This window comes from Aspergillus sclerotioniger (assembly GCF_003184525.1).
Source record: "Aspergillus sclerotioniger CBS 115572 chromosome Unknown BO94scaffold_20, whole genome shotgun sequence".
NCBI lineage: Eukaryota > Fungi > Ascomycota > Eurotiomycetes > Eurotiales > Aspergillaceae > Aspergillus > Aspergillus sclerotioniger.
In genome coordinates, this window is record NW_020291010.1 from 203976 (window position 1) to 224919 (window position 20944).

At 50.8% G+C, this 20944-nt stretch overlaps 11 protein-coding genes across 11 annotated transcripts; 7 read left to right on the forward strand and 4 right to left on the reverse strand.

Annotated features, from left to right (window-relative positions):
• Nucleotides 1-403: 403 nt before the first annotated feature.
• BO94DRAFT_536857 (serine hydrolase domain-containing protein) lies at nt 404-1973 on the reverse strand. Its single transcript, XM_025612130.1, has one exon. It carries the CDS (start codon nt 1639-1641, stop codon nt 652-654), a length of 990 nt encoding a protein of 329 aa, XP_025465657.1. The 5' UTR covers nt 1642-1973; the 3' UTR covers nt 404-651.
• Nucleotides 1974-2422: 449 nt separating this feature from the next.
• On the forward strand, nt 2423-3639 carry BO94DRAFT_536858 (short-chain dehydrogenase). The gene has a single exon (XM_025612131.1). The coding sequence runs from the start codon at nt 2459-2461 to the stop codon at nt 3443-3445; it is 987 nt and encodes a 328-aa protein (XP_025465658.1). The 5' UTR covers nt 2423-2458; the 3' UTR covers nt 3446-3639.
• Nucleotides 3640-3807: 168 nt separating this feature from the next.
• BO94DRAFT_495887 (MIP transporter) lies at nt 3808-4919 on the forward strand (the record flags this gene model as incomplete). The annotated part of the gene is made up of 4 exons (XM_025609275.1): nt 3808-4066; nt 4113-4667; nt 4733-4803; nt 4851-4919. 4 exons carry the CDS (start codon nt 3808-3810, stop codon nt 4917-4919), a joined length of 954 nt encoding a protein of 317 aa, XP_025465659.1.
• Nucleotides 4920-5232: 313 nt separating this feature from the next.
• BO94DRAFT_536859 (uncharacterized protein) lies at nt 5233-6340 on the forward strand. Its single transcript, XM_025612132.1, has one exon. It carries the CDS (start codon nt 5497-5499, stop codon nt 6241-6243), a length of 747 nt encoding a protein of 248 aa, XP_025465660.1. The 5' UTR covers nt 5233-5496; the 3' UTR covers nt 6244-6340.
• A 614-nt stretch (nt 6341-6954) lies between these two features.
• On the reverse strand, nt 6955-7767 carry BO94DRAFT_601543 (uncharacterized protein). The gene has a single exon (XM_025616389.1). It carries the CDS (start codon nt 7430-7432, stop codon nt 7094-7096), a length of 339 nt encoding a protein of 112 aa, XP_025465661.1. The 5' UTR covers nt 7433-7767; the 3' UTR covers nt 6955-7093.
• A 1221-nt stretch (nt 7768-8988) lies between these two features.
• BO94DRAFT_587303 (uncharacterized protein) lies at nt 8989-9459 on the reverse strand (the record flags this gene model as incomplete). The annotated part of the gene is made up of 2 exons (XM_025615816.1): nt 8989-9135; nt 9190-9459. The coding sequence occupies 2 exons, from the start codon at nt 9457-9459 to the stop codon at nt 8989-8991; spliced, it is 417 nt and encodes a 138-aa protein (XP_025465662.1).
• Nucleotides 9460-9997: 538 nt separating this feature from the next.
• Nucleotides 9998-10904, reverse strand: BO94DRAFT_576565 (EthD domain-containing protein). Its single transcript, XM_025615142.1, has 3 exons — nt 10870-10904; nt 10454-10821; nt 9998-10381 (listed from the first exon to the last, which is right to left on the reverse strand). The coding sequence occupies exons 2-3, from the start codon at nt 10664-10666 to the stop codon at nt 10109-10111; spliced, it is 486 nt and encodes a 161-aa protein (XP_025465663.1). The 5' UTR covers nt 10667-10821; nt 10870-10904; the 3' UTR covers nt 9998-10108.
• Nucleotides 10905-11773: 869 nt separating this feature from the next.
• BO94DRAFT_520310 (NAD(P)-binding protein) lies at nt 11774-13112 on the forward strand. Its single transcript, XM_025610102.1, has 4 exons — nt 11774-12003; nt 12103-12336; nt 12408-12482; nt 12548-13112. The coding sequence occupies exons 1-4, from the start codon at nt 11792-11794 to the stop codon at nt 12966-12968; spliced, it is 942 nt and encodes a 313-aa protein (XP_025465664.1). The 5' UTR covers nt 11774-11791; the 3' UTR covers nt 12969-13112.
• A 558-nt stretch (nt 13113-13670) lies between these two features.
• BO94DRAFT_146398 (EthD domain-containing protein) lies at nt 13671-14304 on the forward strand. Its single transcript, XM_025605766.1, has one exon. It carries the CDS (start codon nt 13821-13823, stop codon nt 14232-14234), a length of 414 nt encoding a protein of 137 aa, XP_025465665.1. The 5' UTR covers nt 13671-13820; the 3' UTR covers nt 14235-14304.
• Nucleotides 14305-14851: 547 nt separating this feature from the next.
• BO94DRAFT_443735 (uncharacterized protein) lies at nt 14852-15616 on the forward strand (the record flags this gene model as incomplete). The annotated part of the gene is made up of 2 exons (XM_025607516.1): nt 14852-15242; nt 15291-15616. Coding segments are annotated over 2 exons (717 nt in total), but the record flags the coding sequence as incomplete, so codon positions are not given.
• A 3041-nt stretch (nt 15617-18657) lies between these two features.
• Nucleotides 18658-20739, forward strand: BO94DRAFT_536864 (mannitol dehydrogenase family protein). Its single transcript, XM_025612133.1, has one exon. The coding sequence runs from the start codon at nt 18930-18932 to the stop codon at nt 20436-20438; it is 1509 nt and encodes a 502-aa protein (XP_025465667.1). The 5' UTR covers nt 18658-18929; the 3' UTR covers nt 20439-20739.
• The last annotated feature ends 205 nt before the right edge of the window (nt 20740-20944 follow it).

A 20944-nucleotide genomic window follows, 5' to 3' on the forward strand; every position in this document is an offset into this window, starting at 1 on the left:
GGGAAGCCCTGTTCTCCACACCCTGTGGTCGTATGTATTATCCTTCTCTTTGAAAAGGCTCATATAGAGAGGTTTCAGCGGGGAATGGTAAAGGGCTCATTCCTAATAGAGGATTGTTTAACCAACCCTGCCGGATTTCCTGCTATTCCGGTCCGCACCCAATCGGGAAATGTGTTATCGTGATTCCCTTATCGGGAAAGTTTCACTCCCCAATTTCATGACATTTGTTTCGTGGGTGGGTTTCTTCTCTTATTTATTTCTCTACTGATAAACCCATTGCATGCATGATGAGACAAGTTTTAACTCATGCTCGACATTGTGACGTGGAGGATACTGACGAGGTGGAGTAGAGTTCACTCCAACAATACATAAAAGCACCTGATGGCTTTGCTTTCGAAGTGTACGGTGGTGAATTTCATTGATCCTTGCACATTGCGCCATGGCTGTTATAATACACTTGCACCCAGAGTGACGAAGCTCTCAACTCCACTGAGCAGACGGCCGCACTTGATCAACTGCCTCATAAATCGCCCGCACATAAGCCGCCGTTCTGTCCGAGCCCAGCGTCCCCGGGGCCATCTTGTTCATGGCATACGCAATCGTCATCCGCCGCTCCACATCCATAATCAGAGTCGAGCCACCCCAGCCGCACTAGAATCCAATGCGACCGTCGGGCAACCAAGGAAGCGTCTGCGGGACCGGCAACCCGACCCCAAGCCCAAAGCGCAAGTACTGCAGTAATACCAAATCCTGACCCCGGATTTGCTCCTCGAACATGCGATCAACGGTCTCAGGGGTAAGGTATTGCTTCCCATCCACGGTACCCCCTCGAGCCACAACTGAGCCAATGCGAGCTAGCGCCCGGGCGTTGGTAAAACCATTTCCCCCGCCAAATTTGGCTTTCCGGTAGGCAGGGGTCATGGGTGCTTCGGCTGGCATCGGAATGCTGATGAAGCTCTTGTAGGCCACGCTCTGTGGGTCTAGGCCTTTGAAATCCTGCGGTGGTGGGGGCTCCATCTCGGCCGTCCGCGACCAGTTCTCCTCTGGCAATCCTAGTCGGTAGTCTGCAGCCAAGGGACAGGCCAGCTCGTCGCGAATGAATTCATCCAGCGGCTTGCCACTGACGCGGAGCACCAGCTCGCCCAGCAAGTGACCGTAGTTGGTGACATGGTAGCCAGAATGTTCCCCGGGAGTCCACCAGGGGGGCTGCTGCGCCAGTTTGTCGGTCGATTTTCTTACGTCATAAATGTCCTCCAGGGTATTGGGGAGCTCCCAGGAGGAGACGCCGGAGGTGCGACTGAGAAGGTGGGATACGAGGATGTTTTCTTTGCAGTTGGCGGCGAATTCAGGCCAGTATTTGGAGACTTTCTCGTTCGGGTTGAGGAGACCCCGGCTGATGAGGAGTTGGGTGGCGATGGCGGTGATTACTTTGGAGACGGACCAGACGACGGTGATGGTGTCCTTCTCCCAGAGCTTGGTACGGGCTGTGTCTGCGTAGCCGCCCCAGAGGTCGATGACATTCTGGCCGTCAATGTTGACACATATGGATGCCCCGAGCTCTTCCTCGGAGGTGAGGAATTGTTGGAAAAGATCATGGATGCGGCTGAAGGCCGGGTCGCAGTGGCCGTGGGGTTGAGTCATGGGGAGAGAATGGAAGAGTGCTTGAGCAAGCCTTTCCAAACAGGTGAAATATGATGACGATGAAGGTCACTGGGGTTGTCAATAAATGAATGGATAGGCTGCCGGATTTGTCAGGCTTTGTCAGGAAGTTGGTATTGGTCGTTCCGCAGGACCCGTAAGCACCAGGCAGAGTGAGCTGACTGCGACGGTGCAGGATTGCAGATGAGGGCCTTTTCCACTGCAAACAACTAGCAAGTGGAACCTGCACAAGAGTATCGCAGAGCTCCAGCTCTCTTCGGACTTCTTTACCATGCGGTCCAGCTCATTCGCGCTCAGCCCCGGGCAACCAACCTCGGCAGCGGGGCTGTTGGGGCTCGTGCGTGCCGTGGCGGATCGATCTGATTCTGACCAGCCAGCTGGCCATATAATCGAAAATGATACGCCGTACCCTTCTTAGCTTTTCTGCGGAGTCGGTGGAGCCACTTTAAGGGTTGGGGCCATGTCGATGTTGCCTGACCCCTCAGGCTGCAGTATCTCGTCTGCTGTCCTGTTTCTGCATCAACACATTGCTTTTTGTACGCAACGGGTACCAAGTCCATGCTGGTATTTGCTTTCCCCACAGGATTCTTGAGTCGGGTTACACTTGCGAATTCACGTTGGGGGAAACGATGGTGTATTAGCCTGCTGTCCTGGGGCCCTCCGGTCCCCACCCGCGCCACCAGCGGCGCAGCCTCGTCTTAGCCCGCCAGGAACCCCGTTAAAAGACGGCCATCTCCCATCTCCCATCTCCAATTAGCATTATCTTTTGCTGTTCATATTCATTCCCCCAAGCATCACTATGGAGACCCTCAAACGCATCTGGCCTCAAATCTTCCCCGCCAAACCCACCCTCACGGGGGCCACCATGTTTACCCAGCCCGGTCGGGTGGTGATCATCACGGGGGCCACCTCGGGGCTGGGCCGGGAGCTGGCCGGGCTTCTGTACGCCGCGGGGGCCACGGTGTACCTGGGCGCCCGCAATGAAGCCAAAGCCAAACAAGTCATCCACGACATCATCTCCACCACCATCTCCACCATTCCCTCTCCCGGCACACTTATCTACCTCCCACTAGACCTCGCCGACCTCCGCACCATCCAACCCTTTGTCTCCGCCTTCCTGGCTTCCGCCACCCGATTGGACCTCCTCTTTAACAACGCCGGGGTGGCCTGTATTCCCCTCAGCCAACCCACCGCGCAAGGCCTGGAACCTCACCTGGGCACCAACTGCGCGGGTCCCTACCTGCTCACCCGACTCCTCACCCCAATCCTGACCACCACTGCCCAAGACCCTTCCACCCGGCCCAATTCCGTCCGCGTCATCTGGTCCTCCAGCATGGTCGTCGACTTTCTCGCCCCCACCGGCGGTGTGCCCCCGTCCGAACTGACCACCCCTAACCAAGACCCTAACCACAACTACGCCGTTAGTAAAGTGGGTAATTGGTTCCTGGCGGCTCGGATGGCCAAGACCCTGGGAGAAAAGGGCGTGATCAGCATCACGCAGAACCCGGGGAATATCTACACCCCGATCTATGATCTGGCGCCTAGGTTGTCGGTGTGGTTGAGTAAGCCAATCTTTTATACTCCCCAGGAGGGTGTGAATACGTTATTGTGGGCGGGCTTTGACGAGGGGATTACGGTGGAGGATGGGGGACGGTATGGGATTCCGTTTGGGAGGTGGCATCCAGGTCCAAGGCAGGATTTGTTAGAGGCTATGAGGGAGGGAGGGACGGGCGAGGCAGAGGCATTGGATAGGTGGTGTGAAGAGGTTACCAGGGAGTTTTGTTAACATCGCTCCAACCTAGCATACCTCAGGACGGTATTGTGACGCCGATTTTAGAGCATCTGTTAACATCTAGTCGTATCTCCAGGAAACAAGGGGACAGCTGACTACGGATTTTGTAGTATCTTGGGATCAATCAGTTTTGGGGTTCCATGTACCCAATCACATAATGCTCAACATTCTAGAACTCTACGCGAGCTTATTCATGGTTATGTGATCTCGCATCTCCGCAGACCCTCACGTCATCCGGATCTCAACCATGGGTGTCCGTAGCAGTGATGTAATCGACATACGAGGACCACCACGAACTCAATTGCATATTATTTATACGAGGGACTGCCTTATCAGCAGACGTAAGGCCCTCCACCATGGCTGGCCCACTGTATCCCGACGACAACGTCGATCCCCAACCCATTCAACATTTGTCATGCAAACCCCACGTCCAACCGTTTGTAGGGCGCATTGGTGGCAACCAGGGCATCGTCCTCGACCGCAGCGATCCCGACAATGCCGACTTTCTGCGGAGAGTGCCCGATGCGGCCCCGTTGATGAGCTTTCGGGATGCCTTCAACCTGCACGGATTCAGTGACCTCGATCTGTGGCGCTTCGCCGTGGTCGAATGTGTTGGTACGGCACCCTCCCAACCCAAGTCCACATTCGCTGATTAGGATAGGAACGATGATGCTAGTCTTCATCACTGCCTGGGCCGCAGCTACCTCGCTAATCACGCCTCCAACCCCCTCGACCTCTGCTGGCGTCTTCGCCACGACCACCTTTCTGGGCCCTCTTGTCGGTGGCATCACCAACTGGCTGATCCTCACCCTTTTCATCTTCTCCTTTTCCGCCGTCAGCGGCAGTCATCTTAACCCAACCATTACTCTTGCGACCTTCTTCGCTCGCCTGATTTCCTTCCCGCGTATGGTGCTCTACCTGGCCGGGCAGATTCTCGGGGGTGCCCTAGCCGGGTGGATGCTACGATCGGCTTTTGGGTCGGGCAAGTATTCCGTGGGAGGCTGCTCAATTAACACTGCACTCGTCCCAGTGCGAGAGGCATTCGTGTTAGAGTTCATCTGCTCTCTGGCTCTAATCTTTCTTTCCTTTGGAGTGGGACTGGACCCGCGCCAGGTGCGGGTGTACGGGGCCGCCTTGTCGCCCTGGCTGGTTGGGATGGTTTTGGGGGTGGTCAGTTTAGGGTCGGCGTATACGCGCGAGGGATATGGAGGGGCTTGTACGTGTCATGTTCCCTTCCATGGCAACTTTTGTGCCATACGGGGTGATGCTAAATTGCCGCAGCGCTAAACCCGGCGAGATGTTTTGGAGTGTATGTCGGGTCTTCCTTTCCGGGATATCATTGGATTCACTGGGTGAGTCAATTCACCGGTGTCTGGTTAGATCGAGGTTAATGATTCAGGTTGCGCCCATTGCGGCTGCCATCGGGCATGGACTGGTGTACTATCTCGTGCCACCCTGGAAGGCTTGATTGGGTGGGGATGGCATCATTTATTACATCCAGGACGCCATCACTCCACTAGCCAGGTCTATCGCATTTGGCCCTACGATGCCCTACCATCATACTACAGGTTGAAAGGCTTAATGTACCACAGGAAGACGAAAGAGCTAGGCTCAAGATTAATAGGCTGGTTGCAATGAATGGAGGAACCCCAAAGCTAACTTAGCACTATCTCCCATGAAAGCTGTCTTTGCTGCCTGACATAGGGCTGTCTACCATTCACTGCTCGTCGGGAGGCCAGTGTGAATCGCAAGGCTCCAATTCATCACTACTGGAACCTAGACTAGGCGCCAGCCTTCCGATGATTGGGCTTTCGGACATCTTATCGCGCGATTCCAGCCCTTCACCGGTTGCACCCAATCAACCCCCTGTTCCTGATATTAACCATACCTACGATGATAAGCACCAGTGAAGCCCCTCCTTGCCCTGACCCCGTGCACAAGAGCCGTGTCCGTGCTTAAATCCACCATCACCCCCCACCATCCATCCACTACCCACACTCTCATAGCTGCTCCTCTTTCCAATCTCAACTGACCACCACCTCACCATGGCAACCACCACCACTACTTCCGTCCGTTACTCAACCGGCAAAGTAGCCACCTCCGAATCCGCCAAGGCATTCCCCTGGGAAGCCCCCATCCCAGTTGACCCCTTCTGGGACAGTTTCGAATACTGCACCGCACGAAGCTTCCTGAGTAACTTCACCGATGACGAACTAGCAAAACTACCCATCGACGCTTACAGCACCGCAGACCACCAAACCAAGCTCGGTCTGCTCCTCCAACTTCTAAACGACAAGCTCACCCAGGAAGAAGCCGCCACCTCCCCACCCCAGTCCCTCTACGAGGCTGACTACAAGCGCTGGTATTCCCTCTGGTCAGGCATCTTTACCATCCAGAACAACCTGAACCTCCCCGAGGCGGAACAGACAGTTCGCATGCTCGTCGAGAAGCGACCGGACCCGAATAACGTCGACCCGTCACACATGCTAGCCGAGTACCTCGTCAAGGTGGGAAAGTATGAAGAGGCAGAGGAGACGGCAAAACCGGTGTGTGCGGGGATGGATGCTCTGCCGCGTCTGGGCAAGGACTCGCCACAGGCACTCAACGCTCGTCGGTTTATCGCCAAGGCTGTGTGGTTCCAGGGTCCGGGGAGAAGGGAGGAAGCTGAGGCATTGGTGGCGGAACTTAAGGGTCTGGTGGATGGAATGGGTGCGGGTAAATTTGGGGTGTATCAGGAGGAGGAGAGACGGTTGAATGGGGAGATGTTGGCGGAGTTGGGCTTGGTTGCGTGATGTTATGCTCGGCTGTTGGTAGCTGTACTAATCAACTGTCAAGAGACTTTGATGGTGATGGTACTGAGCATAGTGCATATGGCATTCAGAATTCGAGGGATGTATATAGTTCCTACTGCCAATACAACCTCCATTATCCATTGCAAGACGCCAGTCTCACATCGCCTTGCCTATATCGAGGTCCCTTCTCAGTATACTTCCTTAGATGTCATATCGCGGACACCGATCAGATTAACTGCTATCAGAAAGGCAGGTGGTCAGTAGGCAAGCCACACGTGGCCCGGGGCACGTATCATTTTGATTGGCATGGCCAACTTCCAACTCCAAGGGTAAACATACGGGGCCTACAACGGGCTAGGACAGCATTACAGCAAAACTCAGAAGCAGGGCTCAATTCATACGATACTCATCAGGCACTGACAGGAGATATATAGCCTTGGGAGAACAATACAGCCCAGTATCTCATATCCACCGGATCTCCCCCACCAACTCAAACCATGCTCCTCTAAAGACATAAACAACAACAACAACAACAAAACCCAACATATCCCTCCCACCCCTTTTCAAACCCGCTCAACCCACCATCTCCCTCATCCTCGCGGCCTCCACCTCAGTCATACTCGCCGACCCCCCCTCATCCTTCACAATCCCCGCAAGATCATACCAAGACAGAGTCACATTCCTTCCCCCCTCAACAGGCACCGCACTCAACTTGACCGACCCCGTCCCCTCCGGCGCGAGAGGAGCATACCAATACGGCCCACCGCCTCCCGCCGCCTGATCCCCATAATTGGCGACGATCATTCCGGGCTAGATACAACACGCACACACATTAGCATCCACAGACCCCTTACACCACATTCATATATCCTACCGGGATCTTAAGCTCCGTGATATACCAAACGGCAGGGTTCTCATCATCCGGAACAGCAGTGATGGTCAGGTCTTCAGTAAGGGTAAAGTGGCCATTGACACTATTCACTTCACCCTCTCCAGAGGCATAGGTGACGCCGCATTCACCGCCATTGGTCCATTCGCCGTCGACGGTGAGACACCCCACGTAGTCGTCCTCTCCGGGCCCGGTGTAGAGACCGAAGCCGCCGTAGCCTTTGAAGGAGTAGTAGTCGGCCATGGCGGTGGTGATGAGGGAGAAGCCTGCGGCTAGGAGGGGGAGTTGGATGGAATGCATGGTGGAGGGCAGGATGGTGAGGGGAATTGGATGGGATGGGATGAATGATTGGGGAGGAGAGGAGAGAAAGGGAGGGAGGATTGATGTTTTATACCCTTGACGGGTAGATGGATTAACCTGTATTCTGTTGATTGTCGGATCCCAACAAACTGTGACTCCGGGAGCGTATCTCAGAATGATTGTGTGACGTGACGGGGAGTGAATGGTGCATTCCTACTGCAGGGCTATTGAAGATCATCCGGATCATCCGGATCTATCCGGGAGATTGCTTCAAAGTGGGTGGGTATGTGATTCAAATATCTGAACCATTACTACGTACTACACTCTGGTTTATCAGGCTATCTCGACAATGTAGTACTAATTCTCCATAATAAACAAAGACATTGGAGAAACAGTTTCGACATCATTACATACCCAACTACCAACTAAACCCACAATCAACCAAACCCCGATCCATCTCAACATCAGCATCCCGATCGCCACGAACTCAATCACACTGCATAAACTATGCCGTCTAAAATAACTAGCTTCAAGCCACCCGTCAGCCAGTCCGAATCTCAAATCCCGAGACACAAAAAGCGGGGTTGTTGACATCACACAAAGCAATTGTTCCAAGAAAACAGATCTAATTGCTTATTTTTGAAGTGGCATGACAAATACCCTACGGAGTGTAGTATCTCCATCTCCATCTACCTAACTACTATATCTCTCAGCCTAAACTAAGATAATATCTCACGCTAAAGCTAGACTAGACCCACATTAAACTGAATTTTGAGATTTCGGGACCTGTTTCTATGAGGTGGCAATGAGGTTAGCAAGTGGGATATGTGTTGTGATTCACTGCTTAGAGTGATAATTTTAATGGAATCTGTGGAGCCTTGACCCTGAGTCATACTTTCAACTATAATTGTCTTTGATATCTCTACATATAGTCTTTTCTTAGATGCCAATCAAGTATAATACACGCCTATTATATGTCTCTCCTTTATAAGCCGATGGAACATCATTAGAGAACCGAACTGCCCCATACCGGTGTTTGGCTCTCAAGACAGGGTTCGGGGATAATCCGATATATATTGATCATCTGAAAAGTTGATGTGCTATATTACAGTCGGCGTACAGGGCCGGGCGATGGGCCATTTGGAGAAGAGTGTTCAGCTTGTGAAGGATGGTGATGGTCATTGCCTTGTCTCCAGATGAACCTCCGTGGGGCATTTCCCGAGGTCAACTGGACCATGACTGCGGGAATTACATACAGATCCACACCTCTGCTTATACAAACCCTCATACCGTTCCTTACTGTCCCTTGTAGATTCATTACTTGTACAAACGCCTTAATCCTCGGCCCGTTCTATCGAATCCATTCTACATCAGTCCTCAGCCCCTGACATATCGCTTTCTTTCGAAACAGTGGCAGTGATCTGCGTGTTTCGACTGCGAGTATCTTCCGTTTCGTCGAGGTGTTTGACGATTGAATTAAAAACCTAGGAATGCTTCTCGTGTGCTTGACAGCGAGATGCTGGGTCAAGGACGTAGCACGAATTGTATCGAAGGTCTCATAGAGCCGTCCGCCAGTAATGTCCTCTCTTGCAGGCTGATCCTGGTGTGGTATCTTGGAAGGGTTCGAACATGTGCTCGGTATGTCCATAGATAAATAAGAACAATTGGTAAAGGGATGTGATGGCGATAGCTTGAGGTTGTGCCTGGAAGAGAAGAATGAGTTAGAAAATGAGGTTAGAAGTTGAGTTTGTCCTGACCTTGGTAGTCACCAGCAGCGTGCTGTAGGGGCCCAACTTTGGTATTGAAGCTTCCCAACGAGACAAATGCCAACGCGCCAAAGGCTTCTCACCCAGCACCATCCCTGCCTCTTGGAACAATTCACCCTCTCCCCGTTCGGGGTCCCTCATCTTACTCTCTCGCCACCGCCACAAGCGCGAGGGGAACTGGCAATGGTAGACGGTGACAACTATGCCCATGGCGGACGAGATGCCGACAACCACCGTCATGGCCTCACCGATATTTAACATAGTGATAGAAGGGACAAATTGAGTGAATGGAAGGTATGGGTACCATGGTGAGGGAAATAGAGGAGAAGAAGAAGGTTTCCTGTTACAATCGATGATATTCTATGCAATGGGCTCTTAATCTATAATGGAAGGTGCGTATGAAAGGGAAGGAGCGGAGGGAGTGTAGTCAAGTCATGTCATGTCAAGTCATACTCTATTAGCCTAATTAAGCCAGCCCGCTACGTGTGATGCTAGCTATGCAGGCACTTCTCGTTGAAGCAAGAATATGAAGCCATAATGCCGTATCCTAGTATCATGAACAAAGAAAAACTTCCACTACGCAACTTTTCTGCCGCGGAGGGAGTGACCTGTTGTATCATTCTCAATCCGTAACCCATGCTAAACGAGCAAGAAAAGCAAGAAAATATTACGTTGGGATACAGTTTTCGTTCCGTCTGTTCTCCAGATGGCCAGCGGTTTACCGTTCTGGCGTACTGGTAAGAACGCGACAGTTATCAACCAATATAGCCCATGTTCCACATCATCTCCATTGATTTTCTTCCCAAGTCACAGTCCAATACAAGTCCCCCAAGCTCCAGAGTCTAATGGCCAAGGTTTCAAATAGAATCAAAAGCATAAGGCCTAAATAATGAATATATACATCATGATATCACTGAGTAGCCTTCGTCGACAACCCACTCTTACCACCAATAACTCGAGAAGCATCACCAACAATCAAGGTCTCATAACCAACCATAAACTTAATGGGTGAACCCATGAATCGATCACAATCATCCCGTAGTGCAGCCAAATACTCAGGGCTTTGACAGAATTCTAGCCAACTATCCCAATCGCGTACCCATAGCTGAGCACAGGCATCGTAATCGAGAACACTGGCGCCTATGCTTGTCATGCGTGCTTTCATCTCGGGGGTTTGATGATGCTATTCTTTCGTCAATATGAGTGCTAATGATAAACCGATCTTGATAGTATCTTTGGGAGAATGGACACATACCTGGACATATCGAAGAACCTTGTGCTGGAAGGCCTGTGTAGCGACAGCCAAATCGGCATGAACTGTTCGCCAATGTCTGAAGAACTCCTCGTGTGTGATTTCATCCTTTTTACTGAAAAAGAGCGAAACTTTGATTGCGGGTTGGAAGTTCGGCTCTGAGTCATAGCTGAGCTCGGGATGAGTGAAGTGGTATTCTTTGGGTAGAGGATTCATGTTGGATGAAGGCTGGTTGAGTAACTGAGCTGTGGTGTCTGCAGGCTAGATTTGTCGTTTATATATGTTAGGAGCAAGGTTGATATGTGGGGTTTGATGTATGTCTGTGCAGTTGTATGCCTGCAGGGTCACGCAACTTGCAGGAACACCCACAACTACTTGTTAGATATGCCTCGGGCTAGCGGATAGAGCCTTCTACTCACCGGAACTATAGAAAATACACTGTCTCTTGGCAATTATTATGGCTACGGAGGTGATTTAATGTCAACAAAATGAGATGGATGGCAAACTAGCTACAAACCACGTAGAAGTAGCGGTGTGTGAATGGCTCTCACGTGACCTATATATGGCGGAACCCACTATCATTCTTTCCCCTCTTTTCTAATTTTAGATGATTGCTAACCACTAACCAGTACTCTGTTTGTTAGCTCACGCAAATCACGTGTCATAGCTTCGTCTTCCGATGACTGTGGTTATTCTCAAAGCAGCTCAAATGTCGCAAGAAAGGATGCAGGCAGCTAGAAAGCATTATCTAACAATCCGATCAGTACAGCTTACAACGATCTCGTGGAACCGCTAGCAAGATTGTTGATAACTTTGGAAGGTATTCAGGACGTGATTCGAACGGTACAGTCATTGGGACGAATCGGGCAACCAGACGACCTGGCACTTGCTGCGGGGTATTTGCTGAGCAAGGGAGGTTCATATACCACGAGGACTGATATTATTACTGGAGGATTACACGGGGGACGCATTGAGATGTAGAGGTCATGAATTACCTACTACACAATGACTATCAAGGTGGGGGCACAATATCATCATAAGGAGCGCTGTAGGGCGCAATCCGATCCGATCCGATCGGAAGGGAATCTTTTTCTCCCCCGCAACACGATAAGTCGAGCACGTCGAAGTGGGGAGATTTCGGGCTGCAATGGCAAACATTACAAACATAGCAAACAGCTCTAGATGGGTGTATAGCTTGGCTGTCCAATCATACTCACCTCGGCTCCAAACAGTGTAAACTAGTCAAAATGGACCCCCGCTTGCTGGGGAGGTATGATATATATTCGCAAGTCTTGCTTCATGTTTTCACTCAATCATTCATCAGAGACTTGAATCGCTACAATGGTTTTCAATCGCATTGCTGTCTACGGTCATCGCGGCTGGGCGAGCTCGGCCATTGTTCGAGCTCTCGCCTCGTCGGGGGCTTTCATCAAGGTTCTCTACCGCCCAGGATCCGATATTTCCACCCTTCCCAACAACGTCACCACTGTTGAGGTGGATGTAGAGGACCAGTATGCTCTGGTTGGGGCTCTTAAGGGCATTGATATTGTCATGTAAGCTCCCAAACCGATCCCATTCACCACCGAGAGTCGAGCGCCTCCGTCCCTGGTTCCAGGCTACAACTCCAAACCCGTACTGACATGTTACATCAGCTCCCTAGTTGGTCATGAGGGGGTATCGAGACAACACCATCTCGTGACTGCCATTACCAAAAGCGACGTACAGCTGTTTGTTCCGTCGGATCTGGCTGCACGATATGATGAGCAGGGCATGCGCATTCCCGTCAATCATGCCAAGGGAACAGTGGAAACAGCTGCAAAGGAAGCAGGCATTGCAACTACTGTAGTCTTGCCGGGCAACTTCGCTGAGTTTGCATTATCCACGGGGTATGAAAATCCTCCTTCGATTACCCATCCGCAAGCGGTAGAGAGATTGGTCAAGCTGACACCACTCCAAGAGCAATGGGTGTAGATTACAAGCAGAACAGATTTATTTACACTGGTGAAAGTGCTATTAAGCCCCTCAACCTTTGGTGAGTTGCCCCCACCCCGAGCATGCTTGATGATCAGATCCACTCACAGCTTCTCTGCTCCATAGCACAAAGGCATACGTTGCAGCCGCCTATGCGTCCATTTTCGCCTCCACCCCGATTGAGAAAATTAAAAACCGGACCCTGGCTCTCTGCGAACTGTCCCCGACCGGAGATGATATCGTGGCCGCATTGACAGAGAAGTTTGGATCGCGGACGCTCACCACCGCAGAGACCATAGAGTCCATCAATGACAAAGTTGAGACTGCTCTGTCAACTGGTAATCCGTTTGCACTGGCATATTATTGTCGCAAGATATGGGGCTCGGGGCAGCAGGCTGCCATGGTTGGCACCGATATGTGGGATCTCGAACAGTATCCCAAGGCATCGCTTCGTGGCCTGATTGTGGATGGTCAGTTGGGATCGTACCGTGGGTTGCCTGTCGAAGTGGAGCAGTTCTTTGCATCTCACTTTGAATTGTGTACATAGATGGATTGGGGTTCTGCTGTCGGAACAGAATCTAGATGTCTCTGGGTTTGGACATGGTGCTTTGTCCGATGTGCCGAGCATCTGAGAACAACAATTGGGCTAGTTACAACACAGAAGAAGAAGCACAATAAAATTCATGATGAGAGAGTTGAACACATCTTAGCTGTTGTGGCAAATGATCAGGTGTGTTCTGTGATTCTCCTCACCGCGGTTATATACTATTCATACAGTCACGGCAATTCTCGATGGAGGGTTGACCATGGTTAGCCAAACATTAAGGAAAAATCTATTTGAACAGGCCACAACCCTATAAGCTGAAAGGATCTGAGCGCATGAATCCATCTACAAAATGTCTTTATTATTGTCGGTATGCAGTCCTCGTCATCGCCATATCATTATTTCAAAATAGCCTTAGCCCAACCAACCAGACATCAAATCCTTGAAAGCTTGACCTAACTTCGCTACATAACAAATGAATTCTGTCTTTTCGGAAAGGGCTTGATAGATCAAACCTGGGATCATATATGGGGTTATTTTCGATTTAACGAGCATGACAACAAGGCTCCCCACCTTGATGGTGCCAGTATCTTTGTCAGATATGTAAATATATTCATTCCCTTCCGCCCCATCAACTGTAAGTACTAACAATGTACTAAATTTTAACCAACTAAGCCTCTTTGTTCAGCACTTGCTACTAGTATCGGAACATTACTCATCCGGGTATTTTAATCGTTCCGAGAGGCGCAGCGGGGTCAGATCAACGTATATCGAATCCATCTGCCCCTCACTTCACCCCTCTTCCACAAACCCAACCAAGTACACAATTTATCTCTCGCTCCATTTACCTCCATCATGCCCGTCCGCGTCTTCATTCACGCATATCGCAAGCCCGGACTTTCCCTGGCCACCTTCCGCGAACGCTACGATGCCCACATCGAACTAGTCAAGCGTATTTCCACCGATCTCTTCCCCATCTCCCACAAGCGCACCTACATCGCGCGCACCACCCTTGATACACCCGCTGCCGATGCCACTTCTCGCAACGCCACCACCCCGGCTACTGTCCTCGTTGGCCAGCAATCCGATTTCGATTTCGACGCTTACGCCGAGCTGACCTTTGCCGATCAGGCCGCCTTCCAGGCTTTCATGGCCAGGGTGACGGCTCCCGACGCGGCGGCCCAGATTGCTGCCGATGAGGAAACCTTTTTAGATCGGTCCAAGTTGAGCATTGCAATGCTGGGTGACGTGGTGGAGACAATCAATTAAGACTGAGATAGAATGGTCGGAGTTTGTGTCTGATATCATGTGTTTTGCGGTTAAGAAAATTCTTGGTGGATCGAACTGGGCGCAGTCTCTTGCCCTCATATTTTGGTTTAAGAGGGCGATATATGCAATAAATATCTCATCAGCCTTCGCAGAGACATTCTGCGGAGCTACTTAGTTTTCGATTCCCTGAAGTCTTGGAATCAGTCAGACAACTGAACTTATTGCCCTCGGCCGCATTCGACCTTATCGCTATGTCCACAGAGCCCCTTTGAAGATATCTCTCTATTCTCAACATTGTCTGCAGATGATAACAATGAGGAAGAACCTAGTCAAGGCTTCACTAACGTCTTACAACATTATGAATATTGAGGCTGTGGATGCGCAAGAAAAAGCGCCAAAGGTTAATTCGGGCATGAGGGCCTGCACAGCCACTATGAAGTGGTAATGAGGGGCCCCCATGTGGCGCTATTCATTGTTGACCCGGTCACGGGGTTACATTAATCCGATTCCGATCATCCATCCCTTCAACCGCTGGTCTTATTGGTAAACGATCAATCAACACGACATGACGGTGATAATCCTTATCATGTTCGAGATCTAGATGCTAGTTGAACAAAATGTCACATCCACAACGACGTCGCCGACACTGTTCATCTGTAGAGGGCGTGATTATCCCATCATCACTGAAACCAGACGAGCGCGACCTTGCGATTCGGGTCTTCGAGGACATTATCGTGCACTTTGAACCTTTGCAAGCAGCTGACAGCGGCTATAAACCAGTCACCCTTATTAATCTCATGAAGTGCGAGGTTTCTGAAAAAGACGAGTTTTTGAACCTGTTTTTCTCTTTTATCCAGCAGGACCTGCTACAGGAAAAACATGTCGGCATTGACAAAATCTTGTCGCACCTATCGGGTCAATTCGACTGGTCAGCTGAAAAGAAAAACACGTTAAGCAACAGCCTTATTACATTTGCTAAATTCTTAGTGGACAATTTCTTCCTACCATGTAAGTCTCGGGGCGTATCGCGCGACACCAGACACTTATACTCTCTAGTAAAAGCACTGGCAGTTAAGACTCCCCAACCCACACCGGCGCTCTCAGATTCCAGAACACCAGAAAATGCTATTTCCACCCCACAACGTGTTTCAAATCTTCGAAGAGATTGTCTCACCCGTGATCGTCACCGCTGTATCATTAGTCGAAAATTCGATGCCGAAGAGGGCCAACGTCGGTATAAGCGTGATAAACAGAACCTGAAAGATGATGATGGCAAATCATTACTTCTAGAACGCGACAGGATGGCATTTTTCGAAGTAGCACATATAATCCCCCACTCTCTAATGTCGCCAACCAGTGAAGACGGTGAATGGAAGTTGGTAGGTCAGCTTGATCTAGCATCTTTCATCCTCAACTTACAAGATCCAGGCGGATTCAAAGCAAATGGCTCACAATATTCTGAAGATGTTCAACCCGCATATTATCCACCTAATTAGCGGTGTTATTGATTCTTGCTGACTAATATAATAGTATACGAAAATCACAGGGTTTATAACAGAAACACCTCTTTTAGACATCATCCTTTCTAGATACTTGATATTTATCTACATCTAGCCTAACCACCCGTATCTCTCTATCTTAGAAGACTTAGGAGCAAGATAGATAACATACATACACACGGGCAGAATATGTGTGTGATGAGGTATTCTGGGATTAGTACAAACTCTTGCCGCTTCTTTCTATATTCAATCTCTTTTCTCCTGTTTCAACCCTTCTTGTATAACTACCATTATTATGATACATTTTAAATGCTGACGTGAGCTGTATATAAATGGCCGTCAGTGACTCGGGATGAGCCCTGAAGGGGCATTATATTCAAGGATAAGACAGGAATCAATCAATCAATCAGTCACGCCTTTCGATACCGCTCTAAAAGATGGCTTACGCGTAGGTCGGATCTATGTATGTGTCATCGTTTCCTAACAGTCATGATAAGGAAGCGGCGTCATCACAGGTGACTGTCAGTAACTCCAAATTTCCCCTGCCTTGTTTATATTCTAGTTCCCCCCCCCCGCTTCTGCTCTATATTTTAGTCGTCGGAAAAGATAGCGTCTCCCCCCCATCCATAATTTTTCGAGAAGCTCAATATCCCGTGGAATCCTTGTGGGGCGCATTCCAGTCGCTTGACCCCTTACATCCCAAGTCATTCCCTCTTATCACAGAAGGCACAAACAGGAATCGACACCTTATGCTGATAAACATATTTTTTTTTTCTTCCAGTGGCTATCATATATTCCACCAAATGGTATACCGATGACATTCCATTTCCCATTATAACACAATATACACTGTAGCACATATCAAATAAGACCTCGAACTATGCGAGGCTTGGAGGAGTAGTCCCAGGGTTCCGGTTATCAGCCCAACTGACAAAAGTCCCTCTCAGTACGTCTTTATACTGATTAGAAACCATCTAGATAGTCTGTTACAGAAAGGTATATCAACATATTCGAAATAAGGACCAGTGTCCGCTCGTTTCTAATAGGAACGAGAACCATACCACCCTCGCTATTCCAAATTAAGTCTGCTGACAACACGCCATAATGTAGGTAATTTCCACGAACCGATTAAAGCTAATAGGGAACATTTCCCTTGGGAGGGAGTAAAATGCATAAAACATGTAGAACATGGTGTAGAGCTGGCAAATACGGTGTGTGAGTACCGAGACCGGTGTGGATGTGGCAGCTCATTTCCAGTGTCATTGCAGAGTCCACATAATAAGATGCACGCTGTCAAGTAAATGAAGCCCTTGCGTTCGGCATCGGTAGATGTTCGGACAAGCTCCACGGCCCGAACGGCAAAGCATGCAGCTGCGTGAAGTCACGATCATGTCTCGTGAGGCACATCTTCTTCCTTGCGTCTAGCTCGAGCCTCATATCTACCCAACCAATGTAGATGAGGCTACAGCTGACACTGATTTATGACTCGTTCTTCAACGTCTACGACAGCCGCTTACGTGATGTTCCAGTCCATTGGGTAGCCCTACAGCAAGCCGCCAACAAGCCACAGAAGTTATGTGATGCCGACCTTGTGCCGACCATCTCACCGTCTCGGAGTTTATAGTCAGAACACGTCGCGGTCAAGCTGGCAACAGACCGCTTCACCTATCTTTTTACTCCGCTTATTGAAGTCCATATCTTGGCGACCGTGAGTGATTGGCTACAGCAATCCCTCAAAGGAGGCGTGATATATATAGAGAGTTTTGACCTGTAGCTCTACTGACCACCAGATCCGTAAGGCAGACAAAGGGACAGTTTCATGTTCTTTGTCAGCAGATGTTTCAGCCAGGGAAGTCTGGAAGTTTCATGAAACGTTACACAAGCCACGCAGCCCATTCCTATTATAGAAACTGTTCGGTCGGATTGGAATCTGGGGCATGTGGGTTCCAGGATAGGAGATGAGTCGAACAAAGCCCCCACTCCATTGGAATTTGATTACCAATTTTCCGAGGCCAGAGCGCAGCATCTCCCCGGCCGGTCTCTCACTAGACAGCAACATGACAAGACACTGTCTCAGTGCATGATCAAGAATGCGATAAGAAATGGCCAGCTGGTATGACCGGTGAAGCGGTTGACGCGGCCTCCAGGAGAGAAAACAACCAAACTGGCCCGAGAGATGCCCCGGACTCTGGCCAGAAGGGGTCTAGACTACCCGCGGGCATCCGGGCTTGGCAATCAAGCCCCGGCAAATTTGCCCCTTTCAGTTTCACCTGACCAGAAAAAAAATCAGACGGAGTTGAAGCTCGCTACTGCGTAAATTACCTACCTGGTGCCATTGAGTTTAACCTTAACGGAGGGAGCTTGGGGGTCGGACCCCCACACTAATTTCTTGGTAACTGGGGTACCCCCACTCCAGGGTAGCATTGATTTTCTTAGTTCTTAGTATGTAGGAGATTTTGAAGCTCTGGTCAATATCAGTTGTCTCCCTTAATAACAAAATACATACGACCACAGGGTGTGGAAAACAGGGCTTCCCGTCCGCTCAGCCGTACTTAAGCCACACGCCGGGAGGTTAGTAGTTGGGTGGGTGACCACCAGCGAATCCCTTCTGTTGTATGTTTTTGTTTTTCTCCCCTTAATCTTATTCATGAATCTGTTGTATCATATTATGACATCCATTTATAGCCCGCTGATGTCCTCGTGATGCAATGGAGGGTCCCGTGACCATGGGTCTAGAATCCTGGCTCCGTCTTGGCGGAGAATCGGGCCGGAGAGAAGCTAATCCGGGCTCCGATGGCCGCGGGCGCCCGCGCCGAGCTGGCAGCTATGCCGCACAGCCTGTGCCTGGTTGTCCTTGCATGATGTTCAATTCTCCCGGGTCCCTGCTTCATTCCTTCCATCCTTCACCGGTACACCGGCTTGTCCAGGAGCGGCCCAGATGAAGATGAGGAATTGAGTCAAATGCTTTTCCAGCGCGGGTCGCGTAGAAAACAAAAAAAAGCAAGGCTGGGGCGTGACTGACTGCCCGGGCTATTTAACGCCACCGCATGATGTAATGCTGTTCGCGGAAGACTGGGCGGCGATCAGCGACCAGCGGTCAAAACCGGCGGTGTCCCTGATAAGCTCTGCTGAAAATCCTTCTTCTACCCCCTAAGCTCGCCTCTCTCCTCCATCCCAATTCCTCTCCCTCATCACAATGCCTCCCCTCAAGCTCAACAGCAAGAACCTGTCGCAAATCGCTGCGGCAGGCGCCGCTCGCGTCCGCGTCCCAACCTACCGGCGCGGTCCTGCCGTCAAGGAGGGCATCGTTCACATCGGAGTGGGCGGTTTCCATCGGGCGCATCTGGCTGTCTACGTCGACCAGTTGATGCAGAAGCATGGCGTGACCGACTACGCTATCTGCGGTGTCGGCCTCCAGCCCTTCGACGCGACCATGCGCGACGCCCTGGCATCCCAGGATCACCTCTACACTGTCATTGAGCGTTCTGCCAAGGGCAGCTTTGCTCACGTCGTCGGATGTATCAACTCCTACCTTTTCGCCCCCGATAACCGCGAGGCCGTCATCGCCAAGATGGCCCATCCCGATACCCGCATCGTCTCCCTCACCATCACCGAGAGCGGTTACTACTACAACGAGAACACTCACGAGCTGCAGAGCGGCCACCCTGACATCCAATTCGACCTTGACCCCGTCAACGAGACCTCCCCACGCACCACCTTCGGTTTCCTCTACGCCGCCCTCGCTCGTCGCCACCAGCAGGGTCTCATGCCCTTCACCGTTATGTCCTGCGATAACATGCAGAAGAACGGTTCCATCACCCGCCACATGCTCGAATCGTTTGCCCGTCTGCGTAACCCCGAGGTGGCCGAGTGGATCACCGAAAAGGGTGCCTTCCCCAACGCCATGGTTGACCGTATTACCCCCCAGACATCTCCCGCCGACAAACAAGCTCTCGCAGACAACCAGGGTATCGAGGACTCGTGGCCAGTGGTCACAGAGCCCTTCATGCAGTGGGTGATCGAGGACCAGTTCTCCGATGGCCGCCCGCCTTTCGAGAAGGTCGGCGTCCAGGTCGTCAAGGATGTCCACGCCGTCGAGCAGTTCGAGAAGCACAAGCTGCGTCTTCTCAACGGCAGTCACTCGGCTCTGGGCTACCCCGGTCAGCTGGCAGGCTTCAACTACGTTCACGAGGTGATGGAGAACCCTCTCTTCAACAAGTTCGTCTGGCAGATGATGCAAGAGGAAGTCAAGCCATCCTTGCCGGAAATCCCGGGTGTCGACATCGATGAGTACTGCAAGACCCTCATGGAACGTTTCTCCAACCCCACCATCATGGACCAGCTGCCCCGTATCTGTCTCAACGCATCCGGCAAGATCCCCCAGTTCATCATGCCGTCCATTGCCGAGGCCATCTGGGTGAATGGCCCTCTTCGCCGCCTGTGCTTCGTCGCTGCCGCTTGGTTCCGCTACGTCAACGGCATTGACGACCACGGCAAGCCCTTCAAGGTCGACGACCCAATGGTCGAGGAGCTCCAGGCCAAGGCTCGCGCCGGCGGCACCAACCCCGCCGAACTGCTCAGCATCAAGAGTCTGTTCGGTGACGACTTGCGCAACGACCCGCGGTTCCTCAAGGAGATCACTTCCGCGATGGAGGACATTGCCCGGGACGGCATCCTGAAGACTCTTCCCAAGTACATTGACTAATTTACGACTTGGAACGACTTCATCAAAAAAGGGACTATTCATGTACGGGGCGATGGTTATATGTGTGTTTATATGCGTCATGCGGGAGTGTTTTATGAAAAGCATGTACAAGGATAGATAATGATAGATTGGTTTAATATTCACGTCACTGACTGAGATGGTTCGCGAATAACATTCCAATCTTTACCTGGTGAGATCTAGTAATTCCTGTGCACCCATCGTAATCAAGCTTCGATACTACCCCTACCTACCCCGCTTATTGGTTGGGAGTTATACCCTGGTCCGTGTCGGTGCTCGGATCTCGGGTTTCCCTTTATCTTGCTTCCGCCATCCAGCCATACCACTCATTTTTTCTTTAGTTCTCAGGATGGTCATTTAACATCGTCTCTTGGTTAAGATCTCCTCGGGGCTATAATAGGAGGGGGCTATAGTTCGGATATATCTCGGAAACAGCCCGAGACCCCCCACCCATATTAGTAAGAAAAATGGGAAGATAAAGAGGTGAG